General features: G+C 41.9%; 2 protein-coding genes across 3 annotated transcripts in view; both read right to left on the bottom strand.

Annotated features, from left to right (window-relative positions):
* LOC138259390 (prospero homeobox protein 1-like) overlaps window positions 1–21,767 on the bottom strand; it is a 65,578-nt gene that overhangs the window by 9,273 nt on the left and 34,538 nt on the right. The window contains exon 1 of one of the 2 annotated variants that reach the window (XM_069207102.1): window positions 17,248–17,442. The exons of the other annotated variant lie outside the window; for it this stretch is intronic. The gene's annotated coding sequence lies outside the window, so the exon portion shown is untranslated. Of the gene's footprint in view, window positions 1–17,247; window positions 17,443–21,767 lie in introns of those variants that run through there. 2 annotated transcript variants of the gene reach the window in all.
* The window catches only part of LOC138259662 (prospero homeobox protein 1-like), a 43,343-nt gene continuing 25,719 nt past the window's right edge, over window positions 4,144–21,767 (bottom strand). The window contains exon 3 of the mRNA XM_069207530.1: window positions 4,144–4,419. Coding sequence (XP_069063631.1) covers window positions 4,144–4,419 — 276 coding nt within the window. The remainder of the gene's footprint in view (window positions 4,420–21,767) is intronic.

Below are 21,767 nucleotides of genomic sequence, written 5' to 3'. Positions count from 1 at the left end.
CTTGAATCACAGGATGGCAAACTTGCTGGAACGTCCCCTCTAAGATATTGTGGGCAGTGTGATGTTTTGTAATAAAATATCTGTTATTCTAAGACCTTGCCCTGAAATGAAAATACTATTTTCCATGTAAGGTAGACCGTGTTCTCATTGGACCGACAATACCTGGTAATCATCGTGGGTAGCACTGGGTTGAGCATAAGATGAAAATGTTGTGCAAAGAAATGAATAACAGTTTCTGTAAGGAAGGACAACTGCTAAAAGGAATAAAAAACATCTCCACTAAAATAAAGCTTCGTTAAAATAATAATGGGAATAAAAGTGAAATGTAACTGAGTAAAAGGGCACTGGCCTCAGGACCACAGATAAACAATGTGCTCATGTCAAATGCTAAAATAACCTCACAACACCCTCCCCATTGTAATATGAGGCCACATTTCTGCTACTTTTATCTCTCCCATGGGGGGAAAAAGCACATTTCCGCAACATGCAATAATTTGGGAGACCGAAACGACATAGGCAATTTCTGGCTCGCATACCATAACAGCTTATTTCATTCAGCATCACGTAACTCTCATTTGAGAGCACCTGGAAGGCCGGACGAATCAAAGGGACAGGAACACCCTTCAGATAAAAGGCTAAATTTGCCCCAGGAGCATTACTTACTCCAGGCAAGGACAGCTGTTTACAAATCATTGAATGGCTCACTGAAGTCTCGTGTTCGCTACCGCTTAGTAAGGCCTCCCTTATGCCATTGAAACATTTGTATGTGAAGGGCAGCTCGAACATCTCATGGATGTAACTATCTCATAATTTTTCAAATCTGCCGACAGGAATGTGCTTCAAACACAAGGTGAATTGAAGTGTTGAAATAGGCAGATTAATAACCCTGTGTATGTACCACACTGCAGATGGTATTTACGCTACAGTAAAAGGCTACTTCTCTAACTTTTCAATATTTAATAAAGTATATGTTGCTTCTTTCTTAGCCATTATTTGTTGCCGTCTGGTCAAATTAAATGCAGCAAATATTTCTTTGGTATTGACAAGTTGCCAGGGCACGCGACTACTCTTCAGGACTTGTAACGCCCAACCTAACTGCATAATAGACCTGAGCTGACTCGGTCCATGTTGTAAAAATGGCATGTTTTCTGTATGATGTCAATTGCATATGAAAGGATGTTATTAAGTGTGTGTATGCGGTTGGACAGGGTATTTATTCCAATATCTACAATGGCCAAAGCTTCCTGCATATTTTCCTTATCTATCTGCCTCAACCAGGCGGCAGCGTCTTTCTGTTAAAGTTCCAAAATGTTGTTGTAAATCACATACAAGAAGCACTTATTGCATGGTTTTCTTGGACCTAATAGGAAATCTTGTAAGTCTGTGTTGGCTGACAGGAGACTAAGGTGTTTTTTTTACAGCAATTAATGTGGAAGATTCCAACCATTGTTGACATAGTTTGCCCACGCTATATGTGGTGTCAATTTCAGACTTATGTAATGATATGTAACAAGGGTCAGGTCAGCTCACTCTAAAACCCCTGTGGAGTTCGCAAAACGCGCATAACAACCATTTGTGTCTATAAGCCACAATACCCACCCATTTGGACCAGAAAATGTCAAGTTAAAAGTCCCATTCCAGACCCATCCATCGAGCTATTCCTCAGTGACTTTTACATTTTTTTGCCATTTGTCAAATTTAGCTGGTGAGTTACTGGGTGTTTTCAATTCTTTAATTGTTGCTAAGCCTAAACAACTTGTTTGTTGTACAGTTTCATTTAGAAATATAATTTGCAACAGAATCAAACATGCTCTACAAAGCTTCTCTTTCCTGTATTTGACGATTTCTAGTTCCCCACACACTCCTTCAATCAATCAACTTCAACCAATATTCATAGCCTTCAAAAGCTAACTGGGAAACAAAGAAGTCAGAATGAATTAATTTTGTGTCAGTTAGCAGAACATTTTGCAATTTCTTAGGGGGCAATTTAAAATAATAAGACTCAGCATTTGTGATATCATGCCCAGAAAAGTATGCAAACTTTTCTACATATGTTTTAGAACTCCCCACTAGTGGAGTTGGGCAATGTTCCCATTGTGTATAATAATATACAGTTCTCGGGGTGCTGGCTTTATGTTTCAAGTGATGTACGTAGTGATAGTAACAGAACATTTCCTCATAATTTGCTGTTGCTTGGTAAACATCCTCACTTTGTAACACAGTGTACTATTCAAGCTCAGAAAACACAGAATCAACTGCTTTCACATCCCAATCAACAGAAACCACCATAGGTGTTATTATATAATTCATAGAAACTTTGAATATACATGGAATCTGAATCATTTCCGTTGGTCCGTATGTATAACAAATGATAATTTATTACAAACAATTCCATCTGGAATTGGTATAACTGAAATGTTTAGTACAGACAAGTCTCTGCAGACCTCATGTGAGGATAAGTGAGGCTTCAAAACCTGATCCACCATTTCAACACCTCAGCGTTCAGGAAGATAGTGACCATGTATCAGCAGAAAGAAAACAATGATCAAATCAATCCAAAGGAGAAAGGCAAGCATGGTTAACAGAGTCCATAGATAATTCCATAGACAACTTAGATAGTTAGTTTTGAGCCAATGAAATGGCTTACGTGCGCTTGTTGCAGGCGCAGCTGACGATGAAGAAGAATCAGAAAAAGAATTGTTGATATCGGCAAAATAACTAGAAGCAGTTTGTGGAAACACTAGAGCCAACATAGGAGGAGGAGAACTGGCATAAGTTTCGCTTGGTTGTTCATAGTAAACAATCCCATCTGTTTGTGTTCAATTTGAGTATAGTAGCTCAGAACTTTGGACATTTCTTGTCACAGATGTAGTGACAGGTACTAATGAAAGCTCATTTTCTACCCGCCCCATGCTTGGGGAAGTTTCATCAGTGATGGTCAAACTTTGAAGCGGCCCATCCTGAATGGCAGTGAGAGGGGTGTGGGAAGTGCTCAGGATTCCTCAAGGTCTACTGTGTAGGACTGCCACATGGTGTACCTTGGCATTGTCAATTGAAACAAAAGTTTTCCTTTGGAACCAGGCAGCGGTGGTAAAATAAAAGTTCTGGTACTGTGTATTCCCTGGACTGGAACCGGAGCACAATATGCAGGGCCAAATTCCTTTTCTGAGCAATCGGTTCACACGCTAAATCCCCAATTTTTGGAATCCAGCCTGTTGGTGTTGGTGTATCCCTCATTCTCAATGTGGCCACACATGCAGATACGTTGTCATCACAGAACTGTTGTAACTCCTGCAAGACAGTGACACGTTCATTTATGTCAAAAGGTGTGTCCACCGCCACTCCGCAAGAGCCACAAAGATCTGGGACATACATAGGTGTGTCGAATAGAACCTCACATGGGGTGTGCCCTCCCAAGGACCTTTTGGGCAGATTATTAAGTGCTCTCTGGACTCCAAACTGGTAGTTAAGCCAACTACGACGTGAACCTAACTCTAGCTGTTTGGGATTGCTTCAAGTCTTGGTTCTTCCGCTCCACAAAAGTGTTTCCTTTGGGATGATATGGGGACGAGAAATGTAGCTGGACCCCCATTGTAGCCATGGTGTCCGTTAATGCCCTGGGGGCAAAGGTAGGACCAGGTCTGAATTGAAAGCTGCAACTGCATATGTCCCAATAAAGAAATGCACATCTTTAATTACAGTTCAAGCATCAGCCGATCGTTGTGGCCATACCCACAGAAATCTGGAGCAAGAGTTAACAGTGACTAGAATGTATTTGTATGCACCATTAGGCGTTAGTAGGCCACAATGGTCCAGGTACACACATTGCAACGGCTTGTTGGAAATTAGGAAGGGTGTCTTCAGTGGGTGTTTGATGATTGAATCTTTTATTTGTAAACAGATGTCACAACAAAGGACATACTGTTTGGATAGACCTTCCCACCAATAGCATTTTTGCAATAATTTAATAGTATCTGCCACACCTGCATGGACAGAGGCAACCCCTTCAATGTTGCCTTTATTAGATCTAATCTTTGGTCTTGGTTGGGGATCACCCACCCCTGGTATGGCTGTAAATGCAACATTTTGGGTGCCTAGATGGTAGGAATATTTGGCGGGATATGCCTTTGGCGGGGCTTGCTGTCAGCCGTATCTTTCATCATCCAACCTCGTCCTAGAACAAGTGATCACAGCAACAGAAGACGTAGCAACTTTTGGCTTGGCTGCCTCATCAGCCAAGGTGTTTATTGCAACCTGTATTTCTACACGTTTATGGCCCTTTGTATGTACTACATGAGTATTTGGTAGCATCTCTTTTAGTTCCATTTCTTTCCCCCACAGAAGTTTGTGTTTGATGGTATTCCCTTTTGAATCTCTGAATCCAATCTGGCGCCAGTAATGCAGATGTTCATTGAAGGACTGCACAAGATAGTAGGAATCACAGACAATTAGTGTGAGAAGATCAGGATCCATATGTTTCAATGCCAATAACAGAGCCTTAAGCTCTGCCAATTTTGCAGTGCAGTACCTTAAAGCCCGCGTGTTTGTGTTCTGAGGGTGGAACTTGTCATCCCTCATCAATCCACTCACTGCCACGAAACAGCAGAGTATTTATGTTTTGTGTCTAGTGCTGGCTGCGCTGAACCATCAGTGTATATTATCATTTCGTATTGCTCAATAGGTAAAATGTTTGTAGGTGTTGGGTATTCAATTTCATATTGAAGGAACTCTTGTGTCTAAAGATTTGGATCAAAAACATAATCAACATCAGTGGCCATCAAAGACATTGCCCATTGGATCCAAAGTGGGTGTAATGCTTTTGCATTTGTAACACTCGCTTTTGTAACAGCCTCTAAGTCTGGTATAGGGGTTAAAACAGAAATGCGTTTCACCTCGGCCAGAGGTGTCTCTTTAATGACAGCCATCTGAACAGCAGACAGCATTTTTTCAGTGGGAGGAAAGTGTTGTTTAGCTGTGGAGTACAAATGTGATTTGTATGCTATGGAGACAGTGTTGCCTTCATTGAATTTTACATAGGTGAACCCAATGGCACTAGCAATTACTCTAATGACCAACCTTGTTTTGTTGTCACATGAGTGTTTTGCATCAAGCATGTCCTTTTGCAATGCCCTCAGAATGCGCGTGTGTTCAACTGTCCAGTACTTGCTAGAAAAGTCTGGACGTATCAGACCATAAAGTGGTTTTATGCATTGTGCATAACCTGAAATGTAAATTCTGACAAAGTAAAAAAAAAAACAATAATGAATGTAGCTCTTTGATGGTGTCTGGTGGTTGGAACTGCACACACTTTACTAGAAAGTGGAGCACTAGGCTCTTTCCTTCATCTGATTATTTGTACCCCAAAAACAGGACACTAAGAAAGGCAATTTTTGTTTTCTTGAGATTAAATTTGTAGCCTATTTCAGTGAAACCCACCACAGTGCAGTCCACCAGCCTTAGGTGTGTAACCGTCAGATATATGTCACCTACATAGTACAAAACCTCAGGGTCGATGTTGTGTAGTATGGATGCTACACGTGCTGAGAACAGTCCAGGGCTGTTCTTACAGCCTTGTGGGAGTCGAGAAAATTTCCTCTACGAGCCTAATGCGCCGAAGTCAGTCAGATCCCTACTTCAGGTGCTATATTTTGGCAGATGGAAATATCCAAGGTTGTTTTCTATTTTGTGCGCACTAAATTGTTGATAAGTTCTGTGCTGTGTGAATTTTGTACAGCAAATGTGTGTGTGTGACTGTTTAAGTGTCTGTAGTCTAAAACTATTCTATATGAATGGTCTGGCTTAGCCACGGTGAACAAAGGGTTGTTCATTGGTGATATGCAGGGTTATATTACACCCTGGTATTCAATTTGTGTGAGTATTTCCCTCACTGGTGTTTTAGCTTCATGTTTAATGGGATATTGAGGTTGTGGAAGTGGTGTCGACCTAATAGGTATTATGTGGTGGGGGAGTTTTTATCCCAACCTACATGGTTGCAATACAGCACTGTGGCTTGTGCCAGTGCCCAATCTCTAGCGTAAACTTCTCTTAATCCTTCAAGAACAAGGACTGAGAAATATGGCATAATGGCATCTTCCCCTAGTGGGAGATTATGGACAAATTCTGGTGGCCAATCTTTTTCGACCAATAGGATGTCATAAAACAATGTTTGTTTTTTCCCAGAATATAACTTTAGTTGTGCGCTCTTTGTCTCCATAGTCGTTAGTTGCTGTCACATCCAGAACCTCTTTAACACTCTAGCAAACTATTGTGAACTCTGCCATGCTGTCTAGCACAGACAGTGCCCACTTCCTGTTCTTCAGTAAAGTTCTCATTATGTGTGACATTTCTAGCCAAAATTGTTGGCACTTTTTTTTTATTGTGCTTTCTGTTGATGAGGTTTCTCTTCCTTTTTTATGGAAGGTTCAGATGAGCGTTGTGAGTCTTTTCTTGGTTTCACATACTAATTTCATTGTTCGCAATCCCTGTCTCTCTCACTGCGTTTATCCGGGGAGTCCTGAAAGGAACGTGATTGGTGTGTATCAATATTTTGGTATCTATTAGGAGTTTCTGAACTATCTCCGTTTCTCAAATTGTAGCGTTTCTCAGACGTTTCCGGTCACGGAGATTCTCCTCTCTATTTTGTATTATCTTTATTTTGTTTTTGTTTGTCCCAGCATTTTTTTAGAACCCTCTGCTACTTGCTTGGCAGAACCCTTATTGGGATTTACCTTACAGTTGTAGTTTACTTCATCTGGCCCTCAGATTATCCCAAACTATACTTGATTAGGTTTCAGCGATAATCTTCGGCAGCTTGCTCTCCGGATCCTTTACAGGAGCATCCCCGAGCCTTTGGCGTACTGACAATACTACTGCTTCACCTTTAAGGTGACTTAATATTATCGAGGATACAGTGGCAAAGTTGCCCATTAATTGCATTCCCAAGACTAGGGCCAGGCCATTCATTCTGAATTTGTTTTAACACTTCTGGAAGATTCTGGAAGATTTGCAACTGTCAGTGTACCCTGTGCGGTAGTGTAGAGTGCAACAAACACTGCACACCAAGTGGCACAGTTATCAACTGAGGGAACCATCCTAAATGGCAAGAACAGTGTGAGAATTCTGTGGTTGTCTTGGGATCCCCTGTGGGGAAAACACTGCTTCCAAGGCGCTAATTTTTTGTGCTTACCAAAACGGAATCTGTTTGCCTTTGGTGGGTATTTTACCCATAATTTAATGCACAGTAGCAGGATTTAACCTGCGGTGGCCACATGTGGTTGCACCAGAGCAGCCCTTGCTGGGGCAGTATTTAAATTCTGTATTACAAATTGCATTAAGCATCTATATTTTTCTACTAAATTAGTGTGCAGGCAGCCTACTTCCACAACAGGCATTGCACCTGCATTGGAGTGCGATGTATAGGTGGCTAATTCTAGCCATGTAGGTCCGTCATTACTTAATGAACCTAGTCTAACATTCTGCAGAACATGGGGTAGGGTGCCATCAAGCCAATTTTGGTGTTCTTCATACAAATAATGGTATTTCTAAATACCCGTATGGTCGAAATTTTGCTGGTGCATTTGCTAGAGTGCAATGCTGAAATGTGTGTCTGTTCCCATCTGCTGCTGGAAAAGTGATCCAAGAATAAAAAGTTTCTGTTCTATATGCTGCTTGTGCCTTAACGATAAATGTAATTTCTTCTCCCTCATCTGTGAGGCTGTTGTTTCTTAAGTGTGTTGTGAGGGGGAGTCTCATGTTTGCTGCAAATACGACCTTATTTTGGGCGACTATTTTAAAATTGGAATTAAATTGTTCAGAGATAGGAGCACCAATTGGGGAATTGTTTTAAAGGTTCAAGCTTAAACAACCTACAGCATCAAATAGGTACTACCTATCTAGCTGTGGAGGATATTTCCTAATACCACGGATGTCCCCGTGTAATTAGGGTGTCTTTTGCACGAATGAGACAGAGATACTTGGGTGGGCCGCAAAGTCATGTGCCTAACCAATGTTGGTGACGCCATGTCCCAGACTCACTTTGGTAATGAGGCTGCTGAATTCTGGGCGGCAGCACCATCAAGGGCGGGGGACTGAGTCTAAACCCATGCCGTGTGACAGCTATCTGCCTAATCTCTTCCGGTTATCTAGCAGCCCCTCACAAATACCAGAGTGTAGACACTCAGACCCCTCAGGAGAGTTGTGCTGGAGCGGATCCCATCACTTTCTCTCAGACATACAAGTCTCACACATGCGAGGACGGAAAAGAAGCATGGTTTTGGTTCAATATGTTTTATTGAAGCAACTGTGTTCTACGTAGGAGGGCATGAATGGCGATTATAAGGATAAGGAAACACAATGTTATGACAGCGGTAATCAAAAGAGTAAAAAACAAGAAAAGTCCTACCATGTTGTCATATTAGTGCGCCTGGTATTCCTGCCTACACTACTGAGTCACTACGTGATAGCGAGTAGCAGTGTTAGCCCTGATCCACCCTTTTGGTCCCAGGAAAGAAACTCAATCCCTATGGCTGCGCTGAGGTTAGAAGAGGTCTGTTAGTCTGGTGGGAGTCCTCCCGCGTAGATGAAGAGGAACCAAAAGGATTTGGCAGAAACTGCGACAACGTAAACGTCGTACTTGTATAGCGCTCTACTCACCCGTTAGGGTCTCAAGGCGCTGTACGCATACCACTGTGGAACCACTCCTGGCTTTTCCCTGTGAGGTGCCCCCTCCTGGGCAACCTCCAAGGTGAAGTCAGGCATCCCAGCACTGTTGGGGCTGTTGTGGAGATTAAGCAAGCTATTGCCCAGAGTTACAGAGCAGGACCCATGAATTAGATTAGGCACCGATGTGAGAATTATCAGGTCCGAGGAAATTGAGCGCAAGACCCACCGAGGTGGGAATTGAACCCTGGCCCCGGGCCAGATTTTTGCATCAGGGTCTGCCGCTCTAACCATTGAGCCACACTTCTCCAATTGCATCACAGGATGGCAAACTGGCTGCAGCGTCCCCTCTAAAATGTTGTGGGAAGTGTGATGTTTCATAATAACATATCTGTTATTCTATGAACTTGCCCTGCTGTTAAAATATGTATTTTCTGTGTAAGGTAGACAGTGTTCCCCTTGGACTGGCAATACCTAGTAATCATTGTGGATAGACTTTGGTTCAGCACAAGATGAAAATGTTATGCAAAGAATAAAATAATAGTTTCTGTAAGGAAGAACAGCTGATAAAAGGAATAAAATAAATCTCCACTAAAATGAAGCATTGCTAAAATAATAAAGGGAATAAAAGTAAAATGTAACAGGGTAAAAGGGCACAGGCCTCAGGACCAGAGCTAAACAATGGGCCTAGGTAAAATGCTAAAATAACCTCACAACAGGCTATGCCACCTTTCCCTTGTACTGCGATATGTCATGGAGCCAACCATCTGGTGTAGTTGTGTTGTGTTTCATTGTGTGTGTGTTACTGCTCCCCTTACATTCCGGGATATTACATTATTCCTCAGCACACAACATGCATACACACATAGATTTTTGGTTGCTGTCTCTTGTGTGTGTGTTTTTTAGGCATGCAATGTGCTGTAATGTGTCGTTAAGCATGTGCAGAGTAGTGTTGGATGTTAAATCCGTCAAGCTTTTATATTATTACCAATTTATATAGTTATAATTTTCTAAGTATGTGCATCTGTTATATTTACATTTAAACAATGTGATATTTAAATGTGTCACCGATTTATATGTCAGTTTTAAAATTATTTTATTTCTTTTATTCTTTAATATTTTTACAATGAGCTTTTTGGGGGTAGCTGCAATATCTTAAGTTGTGTGACTATAATTTGTTCCTTTTTTGGTGTAAGTCTTAGTGGTAGGAATGCTATTCCTTGCCTCCATTGGTTTGAGCATGATCTCCTTGCAGTACCTGTGCATACACAATCTGTGGTGTATGACTTACGCAAAGGAGTGAATGAAGTAGATTTGAGCTTATTAAGGTAGAAATAGCACTGGAATAGATGTGGGTATAACTTTGGTGAACTGCATATAACTTACCTTTTTATATGTGTGTTTTTTCATTTATAGGTCCCTCAATGTTACCATCTCTAATTTCCCTGCCCCCACTTTTAGTAGATTCTCCCTATCCTCCAGGCGATCCCCCTTGCAACACCCACATAAGCAGCTATAATACTGAACTACAGGTTCATAGTTGTTTGCACTCTCAATTGAGAACTCTGTGCATAAGCGATAGCACTGGCACAGGCACAGAGCTACATCCATACATTTGAGAATTACATTTATGAGCATGTGAAATAGTACTACTACATATACTCCGAAATGTCTATGTGAGTTACCCCGTCAACAATATAGCCTCTGGAAATAATAATTTGAAAAGTAGACTATAAGAGCAAAGACTTCAAAAATATCAACCTACACAATTTTTAACCTTTTAAAAAGCCCCATACCCAGCCAAATATACTTCCCCACCTATTGTAGGAAAAGGTTAATTTACTGTTCTGACTTCCATTGTAAATCAGATGGCTGTACATTAAAAAAATTTTGTGTTTTGATTGTTTTTCAGATGGTCATTATCTACCCATGAGGTTCATAGCTAGGATCTGAGACAAGCCTCATTACTGTATCAATCCACATATCACTACACCTTCGCCTCCTTACCGCTGTCGGTGAAGATCACAGTTTTAAAAAAGAACTAGAATGTTTACCTGGCTCACGGAATGTGCCAGTACTAACAGGCATGCTACCGTAAAGGATAGCTTTTGAATCATTCACTTTCCTGTGCAGGAAGCTGAATATGTGTATGAAAATGGAACTTACATCTGCTGCTAAATAAATGCATACCTAAAAAACATTTCTTTCCATGTATTTGTTTCATATATAGATTGTGTTCCCAGTCTGTGAAAATTGTGTAGACCATCACAGCTTTCACTGTTTAAAACAACTGCATCATTGTTCAGAATTACAATGTCACATATGATACAATATTTTAATTCCTTTTGAAAGTTATTGTTTGTAAAGTATTAAATTATATATATATATGTATTTTTTTTACATATGTTCTATAATTTCCTTACATTTAAATATTAATATAAATGAATGTGAAGCCAGTGTATATTAGCATGGGTCGATGGAAACACTGACCAAAGAAAGTGGAAGAAGTAAAAAGAACAAGCACTGGCAAAGCCAATAGGTCTCGCCTATACAAGAACTATTGTGTTGGCAATGTGTTGACCATGTTGTACACCAGTATGGCTGCTGTGCAGCTGCTTCCCAGTATGCCTCATAATAGTCATGAATATGAAATGCAAGCATTCTAGACACTCATTAGAATTCTGCAGTGAAACTGCTGTAGAGCACTGGGAAATCAACTGGTTGACTGATACTGCCATCTGAATTTTACATTTTACTCAGATTTCTTTTCTCCACCGGAGAAGGACTATATTTTTGAATTGTTACAAAATGGGACTCATTTTAGCTTATGGACTACTAACAACTATTTTCATGAGAAAACTCATGAAGGAAAACTTGTCTCTTCAATTCCTATCACAGGATCGGCATTTTTCACAGGGTGGAATCATGTTAGAAATCACAAATCCTAAAATTAGTATTTCACCAACAATAAGTTATACTGTGACTAAAATGTAATATCAGCTTTTCATGCTCCACCCTCAAGATCAGGTATTCACTATAATGCATTCCAAGAGGCCAAAAATAGAAAAGCCTTGTCATTAAAAATAATCCAACAATATGCTTACTGTTCCACTTAAATGTTACTATGAAAAAAAATCACCAATCAAACAATTTAGTTAATTTCACCTCAAATGTTAATAGTCTGATTTACAACAGCAATAATATGTGGGGGCACTCTCAACAAGTTATTGACCAAAGCGGGCTAGGACCCTTGGCTTCGCCCCCTGCTCTTTTAACTCCAGCCCACTCAATAACTACCTTGGAGTGTCTTTCCCTTTGGATACTATTGCTTAATTCAAGCATTTGTAAGGACAACAGCTTCTATCTGGAATCATCAGCAGGTCAAGTTTTTGCAGGTAGCTAATGTTTGTGTGTTCTTTATTTTTTGCAGTTGAGAATTTTGAGTCTTGTTCTATGTTTTCACAAACTACTATTCCAAACAATTAGATTCTCGTAACAAATGCAGTGCATTCTATTGTAGGCAGTTAACGTGAAGCGTGCCCTTTGTCTCCTACACAGAGCCAGCACAGGAGTGTTGCCACACAACATATATTTCAAACTGACCTCTGCCTCCAGGCAGACTCAGCCATGAGGAATGAGCATCCCCAAGCTGAGAGGTTCAACTGAACACCATAGAAAACAATGCTCTACATTTTGTGTAGAAATGCAGCACACAATGTTTCATAGATGGTGTGGTGGCCAGGTCAAGTATTCATCCAGCATTTTTTTTTTATTAAATGTTTAATTATTTTTAATATATTAAATTAAGTTAAAACGATTTTTCTTCAGATTTACATAAAAATAATTTCCTACACAAAGTATAAGCTGTATATTTATTATATAGTAATACATATTTGGTTATTTATAAACTAAATGTATTTTTTTTAAATAGTTATATTAATGTTTACATGTTGAAAAGGGTTAACATATATAATAAACTATTTATTATGTTTTGTTTATCTATTTTCCAACATTAAATTACAATAATTTATATTTTTTTAAATTAAACTAAGTTAATTAATTTTAAGATTAGCTATTTGGGGCTTTTTTTTAAGTCCCTGCCTTAAATAGTTTCTATCTGTGTGTGTTGCAGTTCCAGTAGTTGGCATTGACTGATTGTCTCCTAAATCGCCACTTATTGTAGTACATTCTTCATTTCACCTGTTCCTATTCATGCCTATTTCTACCTATTTCTTTGCTCTTCCATGGCACTGTTCCTTGGTTCCTCTGCTCCTTCAGTCCTTTTGTTTCTCCTCTACCTTCCTCACATGCCTGTCACTCTTTCTCCTGTTTTGTCTCTCATTTGCCCACTTCTCATCCCTCCATCTTCTACTAAGATCTCAATTTCTTCATCTCATTGCTTCTTACCTCTCATCCTCTTCCGTCAATATCTTTCTCTCTTCTATCCCTATTTTATGTCCTCGCTAATCCCCTTATCGATAAACATTCATTTGATGTGTTTTTATCTCATTATTCTTTCTTCCCTTAACTGTTTCAAATTGCATCATTCTGTTTCTATTTCTTGCCCTACCTTTCCTCGGACAGCTCTGACCTCTTCTTTCCATTGTTCCTACTCTCTCCAGCTATGCCCCTTCCTTTCTCACACTTCCTCGGAATTCATACCTCTCACATCTCCATCTCAGATTTCTCCCTGTTCTACCCATCTGTGTGTCAGCACTCCAGTAGCTTATCAGGCGCTTTATGGGCCCTAATGCAAACAAGGAAAATGGGCACACTACCCCCAACTGGATAGTAAAATACAGCCATAATTTGGGTGTAGTCAGCCCTTGAACTCCCTAGCCTTGATGCCACTGCACTTGCTGCACATTCTTCTTCTACAGGTTTCCTGCTGTATCCCTAACTTCACTCTTTTAAGGTTGCCATCTTTCACATAGAAAAATATGGATATTGTTCATATGCTGGTATTTTGATAGGTCCAGAGGGTGGACCTTGAAAATTATTTTGTGTGAACGCCTTCTCATTCTTTTTTAACTTGTCAATTCTGTCTTTATTTATTTTACTAAACATATAGGGTTAGATGAGGTAATTGTAACATACATCTGCAGTGGTCTTACCCATTTGTAGGTGGAAGCCTAAAACATCTTGGGACATTCGGAAAGCTTCCCTGGGAATGCATTCCACCTGTTGCTTACAATTGGCTTTTTGGTTTGTAACTCACATTTTCTTTCTTTCTGTTGGCTTTATTTGTTTTGAATTGTACAGCTCAAGTTCATTCCTTCCCTTGCCCAAACCTCATTTATAGTATCCTTCCCAGTGCTCCCTTTCTGTAAAAGGGATTTTAAATTGTGTTCTTATCTTGTCACATTTGCTGTGCATTCAAAGACACAGGCCAAATGTCATGCTCTGTGTTCCGTGGGTGCTTAGTGTTTATTTTCTTTCTCTGACTTCAAGGTGAGAGGATTTATGTCACAATAATGCTAGCTACTGGGGGTAATTCTGAAGTGTGGTGGAAACAAATATTTTAATACCATCAAAACAAATCAATACACTAGGTGATAACATTTCCACGCATTATAGTTTGTGTGCTGTATACTTTTATCAGTAAAACTGTACATCCGTGCAAATCTAATGGCCATTTCAACTGAAGATGTGTTGTCTGTAATGGCAGTGCGCTACCACACCGTACATACTCCACTTTACCCCTCTCTACTCTGCACCACTCCATGCCACTGCACTCTACTCTGCACCATTCTGCTCTACACCTCCCTGCTCTACTTTGCATCACTCTATGCCAATGCACTGTACCCCACTCTACTCTTCAATGGGTCACTGCACTCTTCGCCACTCCACTCTATGCCACTCCACTCTACAAAGCCACACTCTACTCCAATACGCTAGTATGTACCACTTCACTCTACATCAGTGCACTCTATGCCAATTACTCTAATCCACTGCAATCTATGCAACTGCACTCCATGCTACTGCATTTTACCCTACACTACTTCACTCTACTGTGCACCATTCCAATCTACATCACTTCATTCTACTCTGAAACAGCCTATTCTGCGCCACTCCACTTTACTCTATGCTACTGCAATCTGCACTGCACCACTCCACTCTGCACCACTCTGCAGTACTGTACTTTACTCTAACCATTGCACTCTATGTCAATGCACTCTACCTCACTTTACTCAAAAACAAAGCACTTTAAGCCAACCTACTCTGCACCACTGCAATCAACACCACTGTTGTACAATATGTCACTACTCCATATGCCACTTTGTTCTACTCTGCCGCACTACACTCTAAGCCACTGCTGTCTACACCACTCTACTCATCGACACTCTACTCTGTCAGCCTGCTCTCCATCACTTTACTCAATGCCACGTCACACGATGCCACTGCACCATTCTACTGTATGCAACTCTATTCTACTGCGCACCACTGCGCTCTACGCCACTCTACTCCATGCAACTCTGTTCTCTACTCTGCACCACTCTACTCTATGCAAATGCACTCTACTTTACTATGCACCTCTGCACTCTTCGCCATTGCACTTTACAGCACTCCATTCTAGGCCACTCTAATCCACTCTGCACCAATTCACTCTATGCCACTGCACTCTAAGCCACTACTCCCTGTCACTTCATTCTACCCTACACCTCTCCACTTCACTCTACTCTGAAACAATCTACTCTACACTACTGCACTCTACTCTATGCTGTGCCTCTCTACTCTATACCACTCCACTCTACCCAATGTACTCTACACCACTTTACTCAAAACCAATGTATTCTGCATCACTGCAATCTCCAGCAACTACTCTGCACCTCTGCATTCTTAGCCACTATACTCTACACCACTGCATGCTAAACCAATCTATGCCACTGCGCTCTACATCACTGCACTCTATGCCACTCAATTCTACTTTGCACCACTGTAGTGTATGCCACTGCTCTCTACAGCCCTCTACTCTACTCTAAGCCACTGCAGTACATGCCAATTCACTCTACGCCACTCCACTCTAAGACACTTTACTCTGCAAGACTGGACTCTCAACCACTGAACTCTACGTCACATCATGCTACGCCGCTCGACACCATTTTACTCTACGTTACTGCATTTTACGCCACCCTAGTCTACTCTATACCACTGTACAGTACGCCACTACTTCCTACAGCACTCTACTCTGCAACACTCTACTCTGCGCCACTACACTTTACTCCAATGCACTCTGCACCAATGCACTCCACACCACAGCACTCTAAGACATTTTACTCTGCAAGACTGCGCTCTCTGCCACTGAACTCTATGCTATTCTGCACTCTATAGCAGTGCACTCTACTCTGCACCACTCATCTTTACATCAATGCACTCTACAGCACTCTAATCTACTCTGCACCACTGCACTCTACGCCTCTGCACTGTTTCCTGCACCACTCCACTTTACCCTGCACCACTTCTCTCTACTTTGAAACAATTTACACTGTGGCACAACACTCTACTCCACCCTGTGCCACTGCATTCCATGCCAGCAATCTATGCTTTGCCACTCTACTCTGCAACACTCCACTCTACATCATTCTACTTTACGTCACTGTACTCTTCGTTAATTTACTCTAAACCATTTTACTCAAAACCAATGCAATCCATGCCACTGCACTTCATGCCAATCTACTCTGCACCACTGTGCTTTACGCCACTTCACTTTAGTCCACTCTACTCTACAACACTCTACTCAATGAAGCTCTAGTCGATTAACTCTACTCCACTTTACTTCACTCTGGGAACTACTCCACTCTACAACACTCTATGCATCTCCCTATACACCACTCCATGCCACTTTACGCCACTCTATTATATGACACATTAGTTCAATCTACTACTGTGCTCTATGCCTCTCCAGTACTCCACTCTATGCCAGTCGACTCAACTACACCCTTCTCCACTCTACACCACTCTATACCATTCCACTGGACTGCCAGTCCACTGGACTACACTACTCCACTCTATGCCATTCCACTCTACGACATTCTACCCTGCTCTATGACACTCTACTCTACAACACTCTAGGCAACACCCTCTACGCTAATCTATTCTTCTCTAAACCACTCCACAACACTCTATGCTACTCAACTCTATGACACTCTACTCCATTCTGACACTCTACACCACTCAACTCCATGACCACGCTACGACACTACTCTGTCCACAACATTCAGCGCCACTCCACTCTGCCCCACTCCACTTCACTCCATGCAACTCTACTCTACATCACTCCACTACTCTCTACACCGCTCCATAATACCCCATTCTACTCCATGGTACTCTACTTTACGACATTCCACTCCAACCACTCTCCTTTAAGCCAGTAACTTTTAGCCATGCTGAACAGCTGCCAAGCTGGTGTACAACATGACTAAAACACATTGGCAAAGCCAATAGCTCTTGCACAGGCAAAACCTTTTGGTTTTGCTAATGCTTGTTAGCCTTGAATTCAAAATACCGTTAATGTCGATAAAATACTGGTAAAGTAGTATTCCTACTATCTTTCTTTTCCTTTCCCGCTCCAGGTCCTTATAACCAAACCTTTCCTGAGGGAAGTCTTCCTTTCCCTATCCCTTGTCTGTCGGTTCTTCGACGTCCCCTGAAGTAACTTCACTTTCCGCCATCTCTTTTCTCCTCGACCCCCTTCCTGTGTGCGCTCGCCGCTGCCACGCATCCTAGTAATCTGCTCATCTGTAGACTATCCAAAAATGGCCTCGCATTCTGCTACAGATTCCAGCTGCAACAATAATCGCCTATCCGTGCCAACCCCTCCCCAGGGGCTTTAAGGAGCGAATCGTTTTATAGGGAGATCCGAGAGGGGTGAATCCGCTTAGGCTGGCTGCCCTCTGCTTAACGATGTGAACATCCTCAACTGTTAAAGTGATACAAAGACCCTGGGAATTACCGGAATGAAGGGCGCTTTAACGCGCGGGCACACGTGCCTCTCAGGGTCCTCTGCTTAGGGTGGGCAGATGTCTGCTGTGTAACCTCGGGAACAGCCTGGTCGACGAGCAGAAGCCTGTACGAGTTCACTCACCTGAGAGATAGCTCTGCGGTCAAACGTCAAACCTGTAAAATGTGCGTAACCTGGGAATGACTTCAGTCCCCCTGTGCCTAATCTTTGATTTTTGTGATCCGAAAGAAATGTCTGTACAATTTAAGTCACCTGAGAGATAGCTCTGCGGTAAAACGTTCAAGCCTGTAAAATCTGAGTAAACTGTGAATGGTTCCACTGTCAGATATCTTGGCCCATATTTATACTTTTTTAGCGCCGCATTTGCGTCGTTTTGTGACGCGAAATCGGCGCAAACTTACAGAATACAATGGTATTTTGTTAGTTTGCGCCGATTTTGCGTCAAAAAACGACGCAAACGCGGCGCTAAAAAAGTATAAATACGGGCTAATCTGTAAATTTTGTCTTGTGGTGAAAAAGCAAAACCTGTACTGTTTCTCTCTCGTGAGAGACATCCCCTGGCCAGACACGAAAATCTAAAACATCTGTGTAACCTGCGACCAGATTCACTGCTAAGAATAATGTGAAATAAGAGGCGAGGACCCCGAGTTCAAGCACCCAGAACAGACCCCTTTGGAAACATGTCAATGGTCCCCCCTACGAGTGAATATCTCTTAAGGAAGAGGAACACAAACGTTGCTTCATTAGAAATTCTCATGGCAATAAAACAAACATTATTGTTTGCTCCTTCGGCCCTGCGTACCTTTACAAGGAATGTTGTTCTATTTGAAAAAAGAACTTTGTCAAGGTCCACATGCCAAAAACTTGTGGGAAAATAGCATGATATACACGACTGGCGCATGTGCGAATACCTCCCGACTTGGAATCCAATTTCGGTTGCAGACACGAGTTTTCCCACAAATGCACTTAGGGCCGTATTTATACTTTTTGGCGCACAACTGCGCCAACGCAGTTGTGCGTCAAAAAATTTAACGTCGGCTAACGCCATTCCAAAGCGCCATGCGGGCGCCTTATTTATGGAATGACGTTAGCCGGCGGAGCTGCCTGGTGTGCGTAAAAAAAAAATGACTTACACCAGGCAGCGCCGGCGTAGGGGAAAATGGAGCTTGGGCGTCAAAAAATGGGGCAAGTCAGGCTGAGGCAAAATTTTCGCCTCAACCCGATTAGCGCCATTTTTTTTTACTCCCAACCCCCATTTAAATGACTCCTGTCTTAGCAAAGACAGGAGTCATGCCCCCTTGCCCAATGGCCATGCCCAGGGGACTTATGTCCCCTGGGCATGGTCATTGGGCATAGTGGCATGTAGGGGGGCACAAATCAGGCCCCCCTATGCCACAAAAAAAAATATATAATAATACTTACCTGAACTTACCTTAAGTTCCCTGGGATGGGTCCCTCCATCCTTGGGCGTCCTCCTGGGGTGGGCAAGGGTGGCAGGGGGTGTCCCTGGGGGCATGGGAGGGCACCTCTGGGCTCCTTCCGAGCCCACAGGTCCCTTAACACCTGCCCTGACCAGGCGTTAAAAAATGACGCTAAAGCGGCTGGACGTCAGGAGTGCAAATACGGCGCACATGCCTCAGAGTCATTTTTTAGACGGGAACGCCTACCTTGCATATCATTAACGCAAGGAAGGTGTCCACGCTAAAAAATGATGCAAACTCCAAGATCTTTGGCGCTAGACGGGTCTAACGCCAAAGTATAAATATGGAGTTAGTTTTGCGTCGGATTTGCGTAAAAAAAAACGACGCAAATCCGGCGCAAACAGAGTATAAATATGCCCCTTAGTCCCATAATTGTAGTCAGTGCCTCTGAAGCAACATTATACCCGCATTCCAAGTCTTCGAGGGGAAGATGAGTTGTAGTGGCTACGTCCTCACTGTTAGCACCGAGAGACCTGAGTTCTAGCCTCTATCTCCACACGTCACAAAACAGTGTTTGATCTTGGGCATAAGGCATTGACTCCTACTGCCTCAGTTCCCTTTTGTGCCACAGTTCAGAGTGATTAAGAATGAATAAGTGTTAAGCCTTAAATACTAGGACCTTACACATGCCAGAAAAGTGGATGTATTCATTATTTCCAGTGAAGGCTTTTTATGGCTTTGGCAGTCTGTGGTGGGTACGGCACGACCTTCACTCACTGTTACCCGGATTTGGAATGGCGCTGAGTACGAAGCACACACAGCACCCTTCTCTTTCACACCAAGCCTCCTCTCTAGCAGCACTCCTTCATACACACACAAAGCGCGGGATTCAACTGGCCCCCCCTCCCCCCCCAGAGATGCCACCGATTCTCAGTCACACCTCGCCGCCACTCGCACATGCCCCCGCTACATAAACAGCAACCACTCCCTTCTACCGCGGAAATTCCCCCAAAATAAGTTGGAGGACTAATTACCATACACATAGGGCAAAGTTCATTAAGCTTACCTGAAGTGATGTAATAGAAGGTGGCGCCATGACGCTATCGTGCGCCAGAATCAAATGGGGCTGTTTTTCCCAGTCTACGGCAGTCTAATGCTGTGGGCCCGATTTATACTTTTAAGCGCCGCCCTTGCGACATTTTTTGACGCAAAAGCGGCGCAAACTTACAAAATATAATCGAATTTTGTAAGTTTGCCCCGCTTATGCGTCAAAAAATGACGCAAATGCGGCGCTAAAAAAGTATAAATCAGACCCTGTGTATTCACATAAGGAGTATTCGGTTTAACAAGCTTGATTCACTGGAATCTGTGTATACATATCATTACTATTTCCCCCCATCCCCTATATGCAGGGCCACTGGAATTTTGAGGCAGGAAAGCACCAAATTATACGGCAGGGTTGACTAAATAATGCGCAGGAAAAGGCAAATTATGTGGCATAATGCATTACATTTTTTTGTGATAGCATTAGTTCATTATTTTGCAATTTGTAGACATGGTAAAGCTGCCCGGGCAAATATTTCTCACCATTAGTACCAGTTTAGCAACCAAACACACATAAATAAGCATCTGAAAGATGACCAGTTATCTTTAGCAAAGGGACTTTCAACGCCTGTGAACACATGCTGCTATGTTTTTCGTAACGTTTGATCCATTTAAGCTAGAAACATTTGTTTTTTTAAGATGTGCTGATTATGCAGAGGGTGATGGGTTATGTGGCAATAAATCCTTAATTATGTTTAAAAAAGTTGCAGCCGCAGACCGCATAATTTCAGGGGCCTTGCCTAGATGTTACATCTCAGTAGTGAAATCTGCTTGTATGTTTGGTTTAACAACCCAGCAGGGTGGACACTTTAATGTGAAAAAGGTTCAAACCCTTGCACAGTCAACTCAGCCTTTACTTCTTCAATAGTCAACGTGAAGTGCTTAGTATGAAAGCGCCACATAAAGAACAACTTATTTTTAGTGTCTTATGTTATTAAAGCTATAAAGATTTTTAAATGAAATGAGAATAGAACAACGTATTTCTTTTATCACAAATAAAGATTCAGGTCCAGGTGGAAGTGTAAAGTCTTTGTCCCCGCAGATGTTTTCCAGTTTAGTCAAAAGACAAACAGCTCAAGCTTTTAATTACTCTTTATAACACCATGAAGACACTACGGGGTCAATGGCGGCCAATTCTCTCTTCAGAAAATGACGTGTAAATCCTGCAAAGGCACAAAAATCTAGGGATCTTCCAAGAGAAAGTTGAAGCTTCAAGATAACTTATTGTCATCAGAGATACTATTCTCCAGTCCTGGGCGTTCCTCTAACAAAAGATGAACAACTTAGCTCCATCTGCCATTTTGAAGTCCATTGATCCAAAATAAGGTCCACAAATCTCACCGTGAAAATGACTGTAATGCCATTAAAGGGCAGGGTGGCCACAACTAACCACAATCGTCACTCAAGCACAGTCAAGCATTGACAAAGCCAAAAGGATTCGCCTTTCTAACCTACTGGCTTTGCCCATGACTTTTGGTAACGCTGTGAAGTGCTGAATGAAAAAAACTAAATATTTTTTCAGAATGTTGCAGCATCAGTTAAAAATAAAGGTGGAATGATGCCACCGCTACCTGCAGTCGCGTCATTTCGCTTCCATATAAAAGCATAATGATGTATGCACT

The sequence above is a fragment of the Pleurodeles waltl genome, chromosome 9 (assembly GCF_031143425.1).
Source record: "Pleurodeles waltl isolate 20211129_DDA chromosome 9, aPleWal1.hap1.20221129, whole genome shotgun sequence".
NCBI classification, from domain to species: domain Eukaryota; kingdom Metazoa; phylum Chordata; class Amphibia; order Caudata; family Salamandridae; genus Pleurodeles; species Pleurodeles waltl.
Note: the sequence above shows the minus strand (reverse complement) of the source record. Positions and strands in the feature narration are given on the sequence as shown.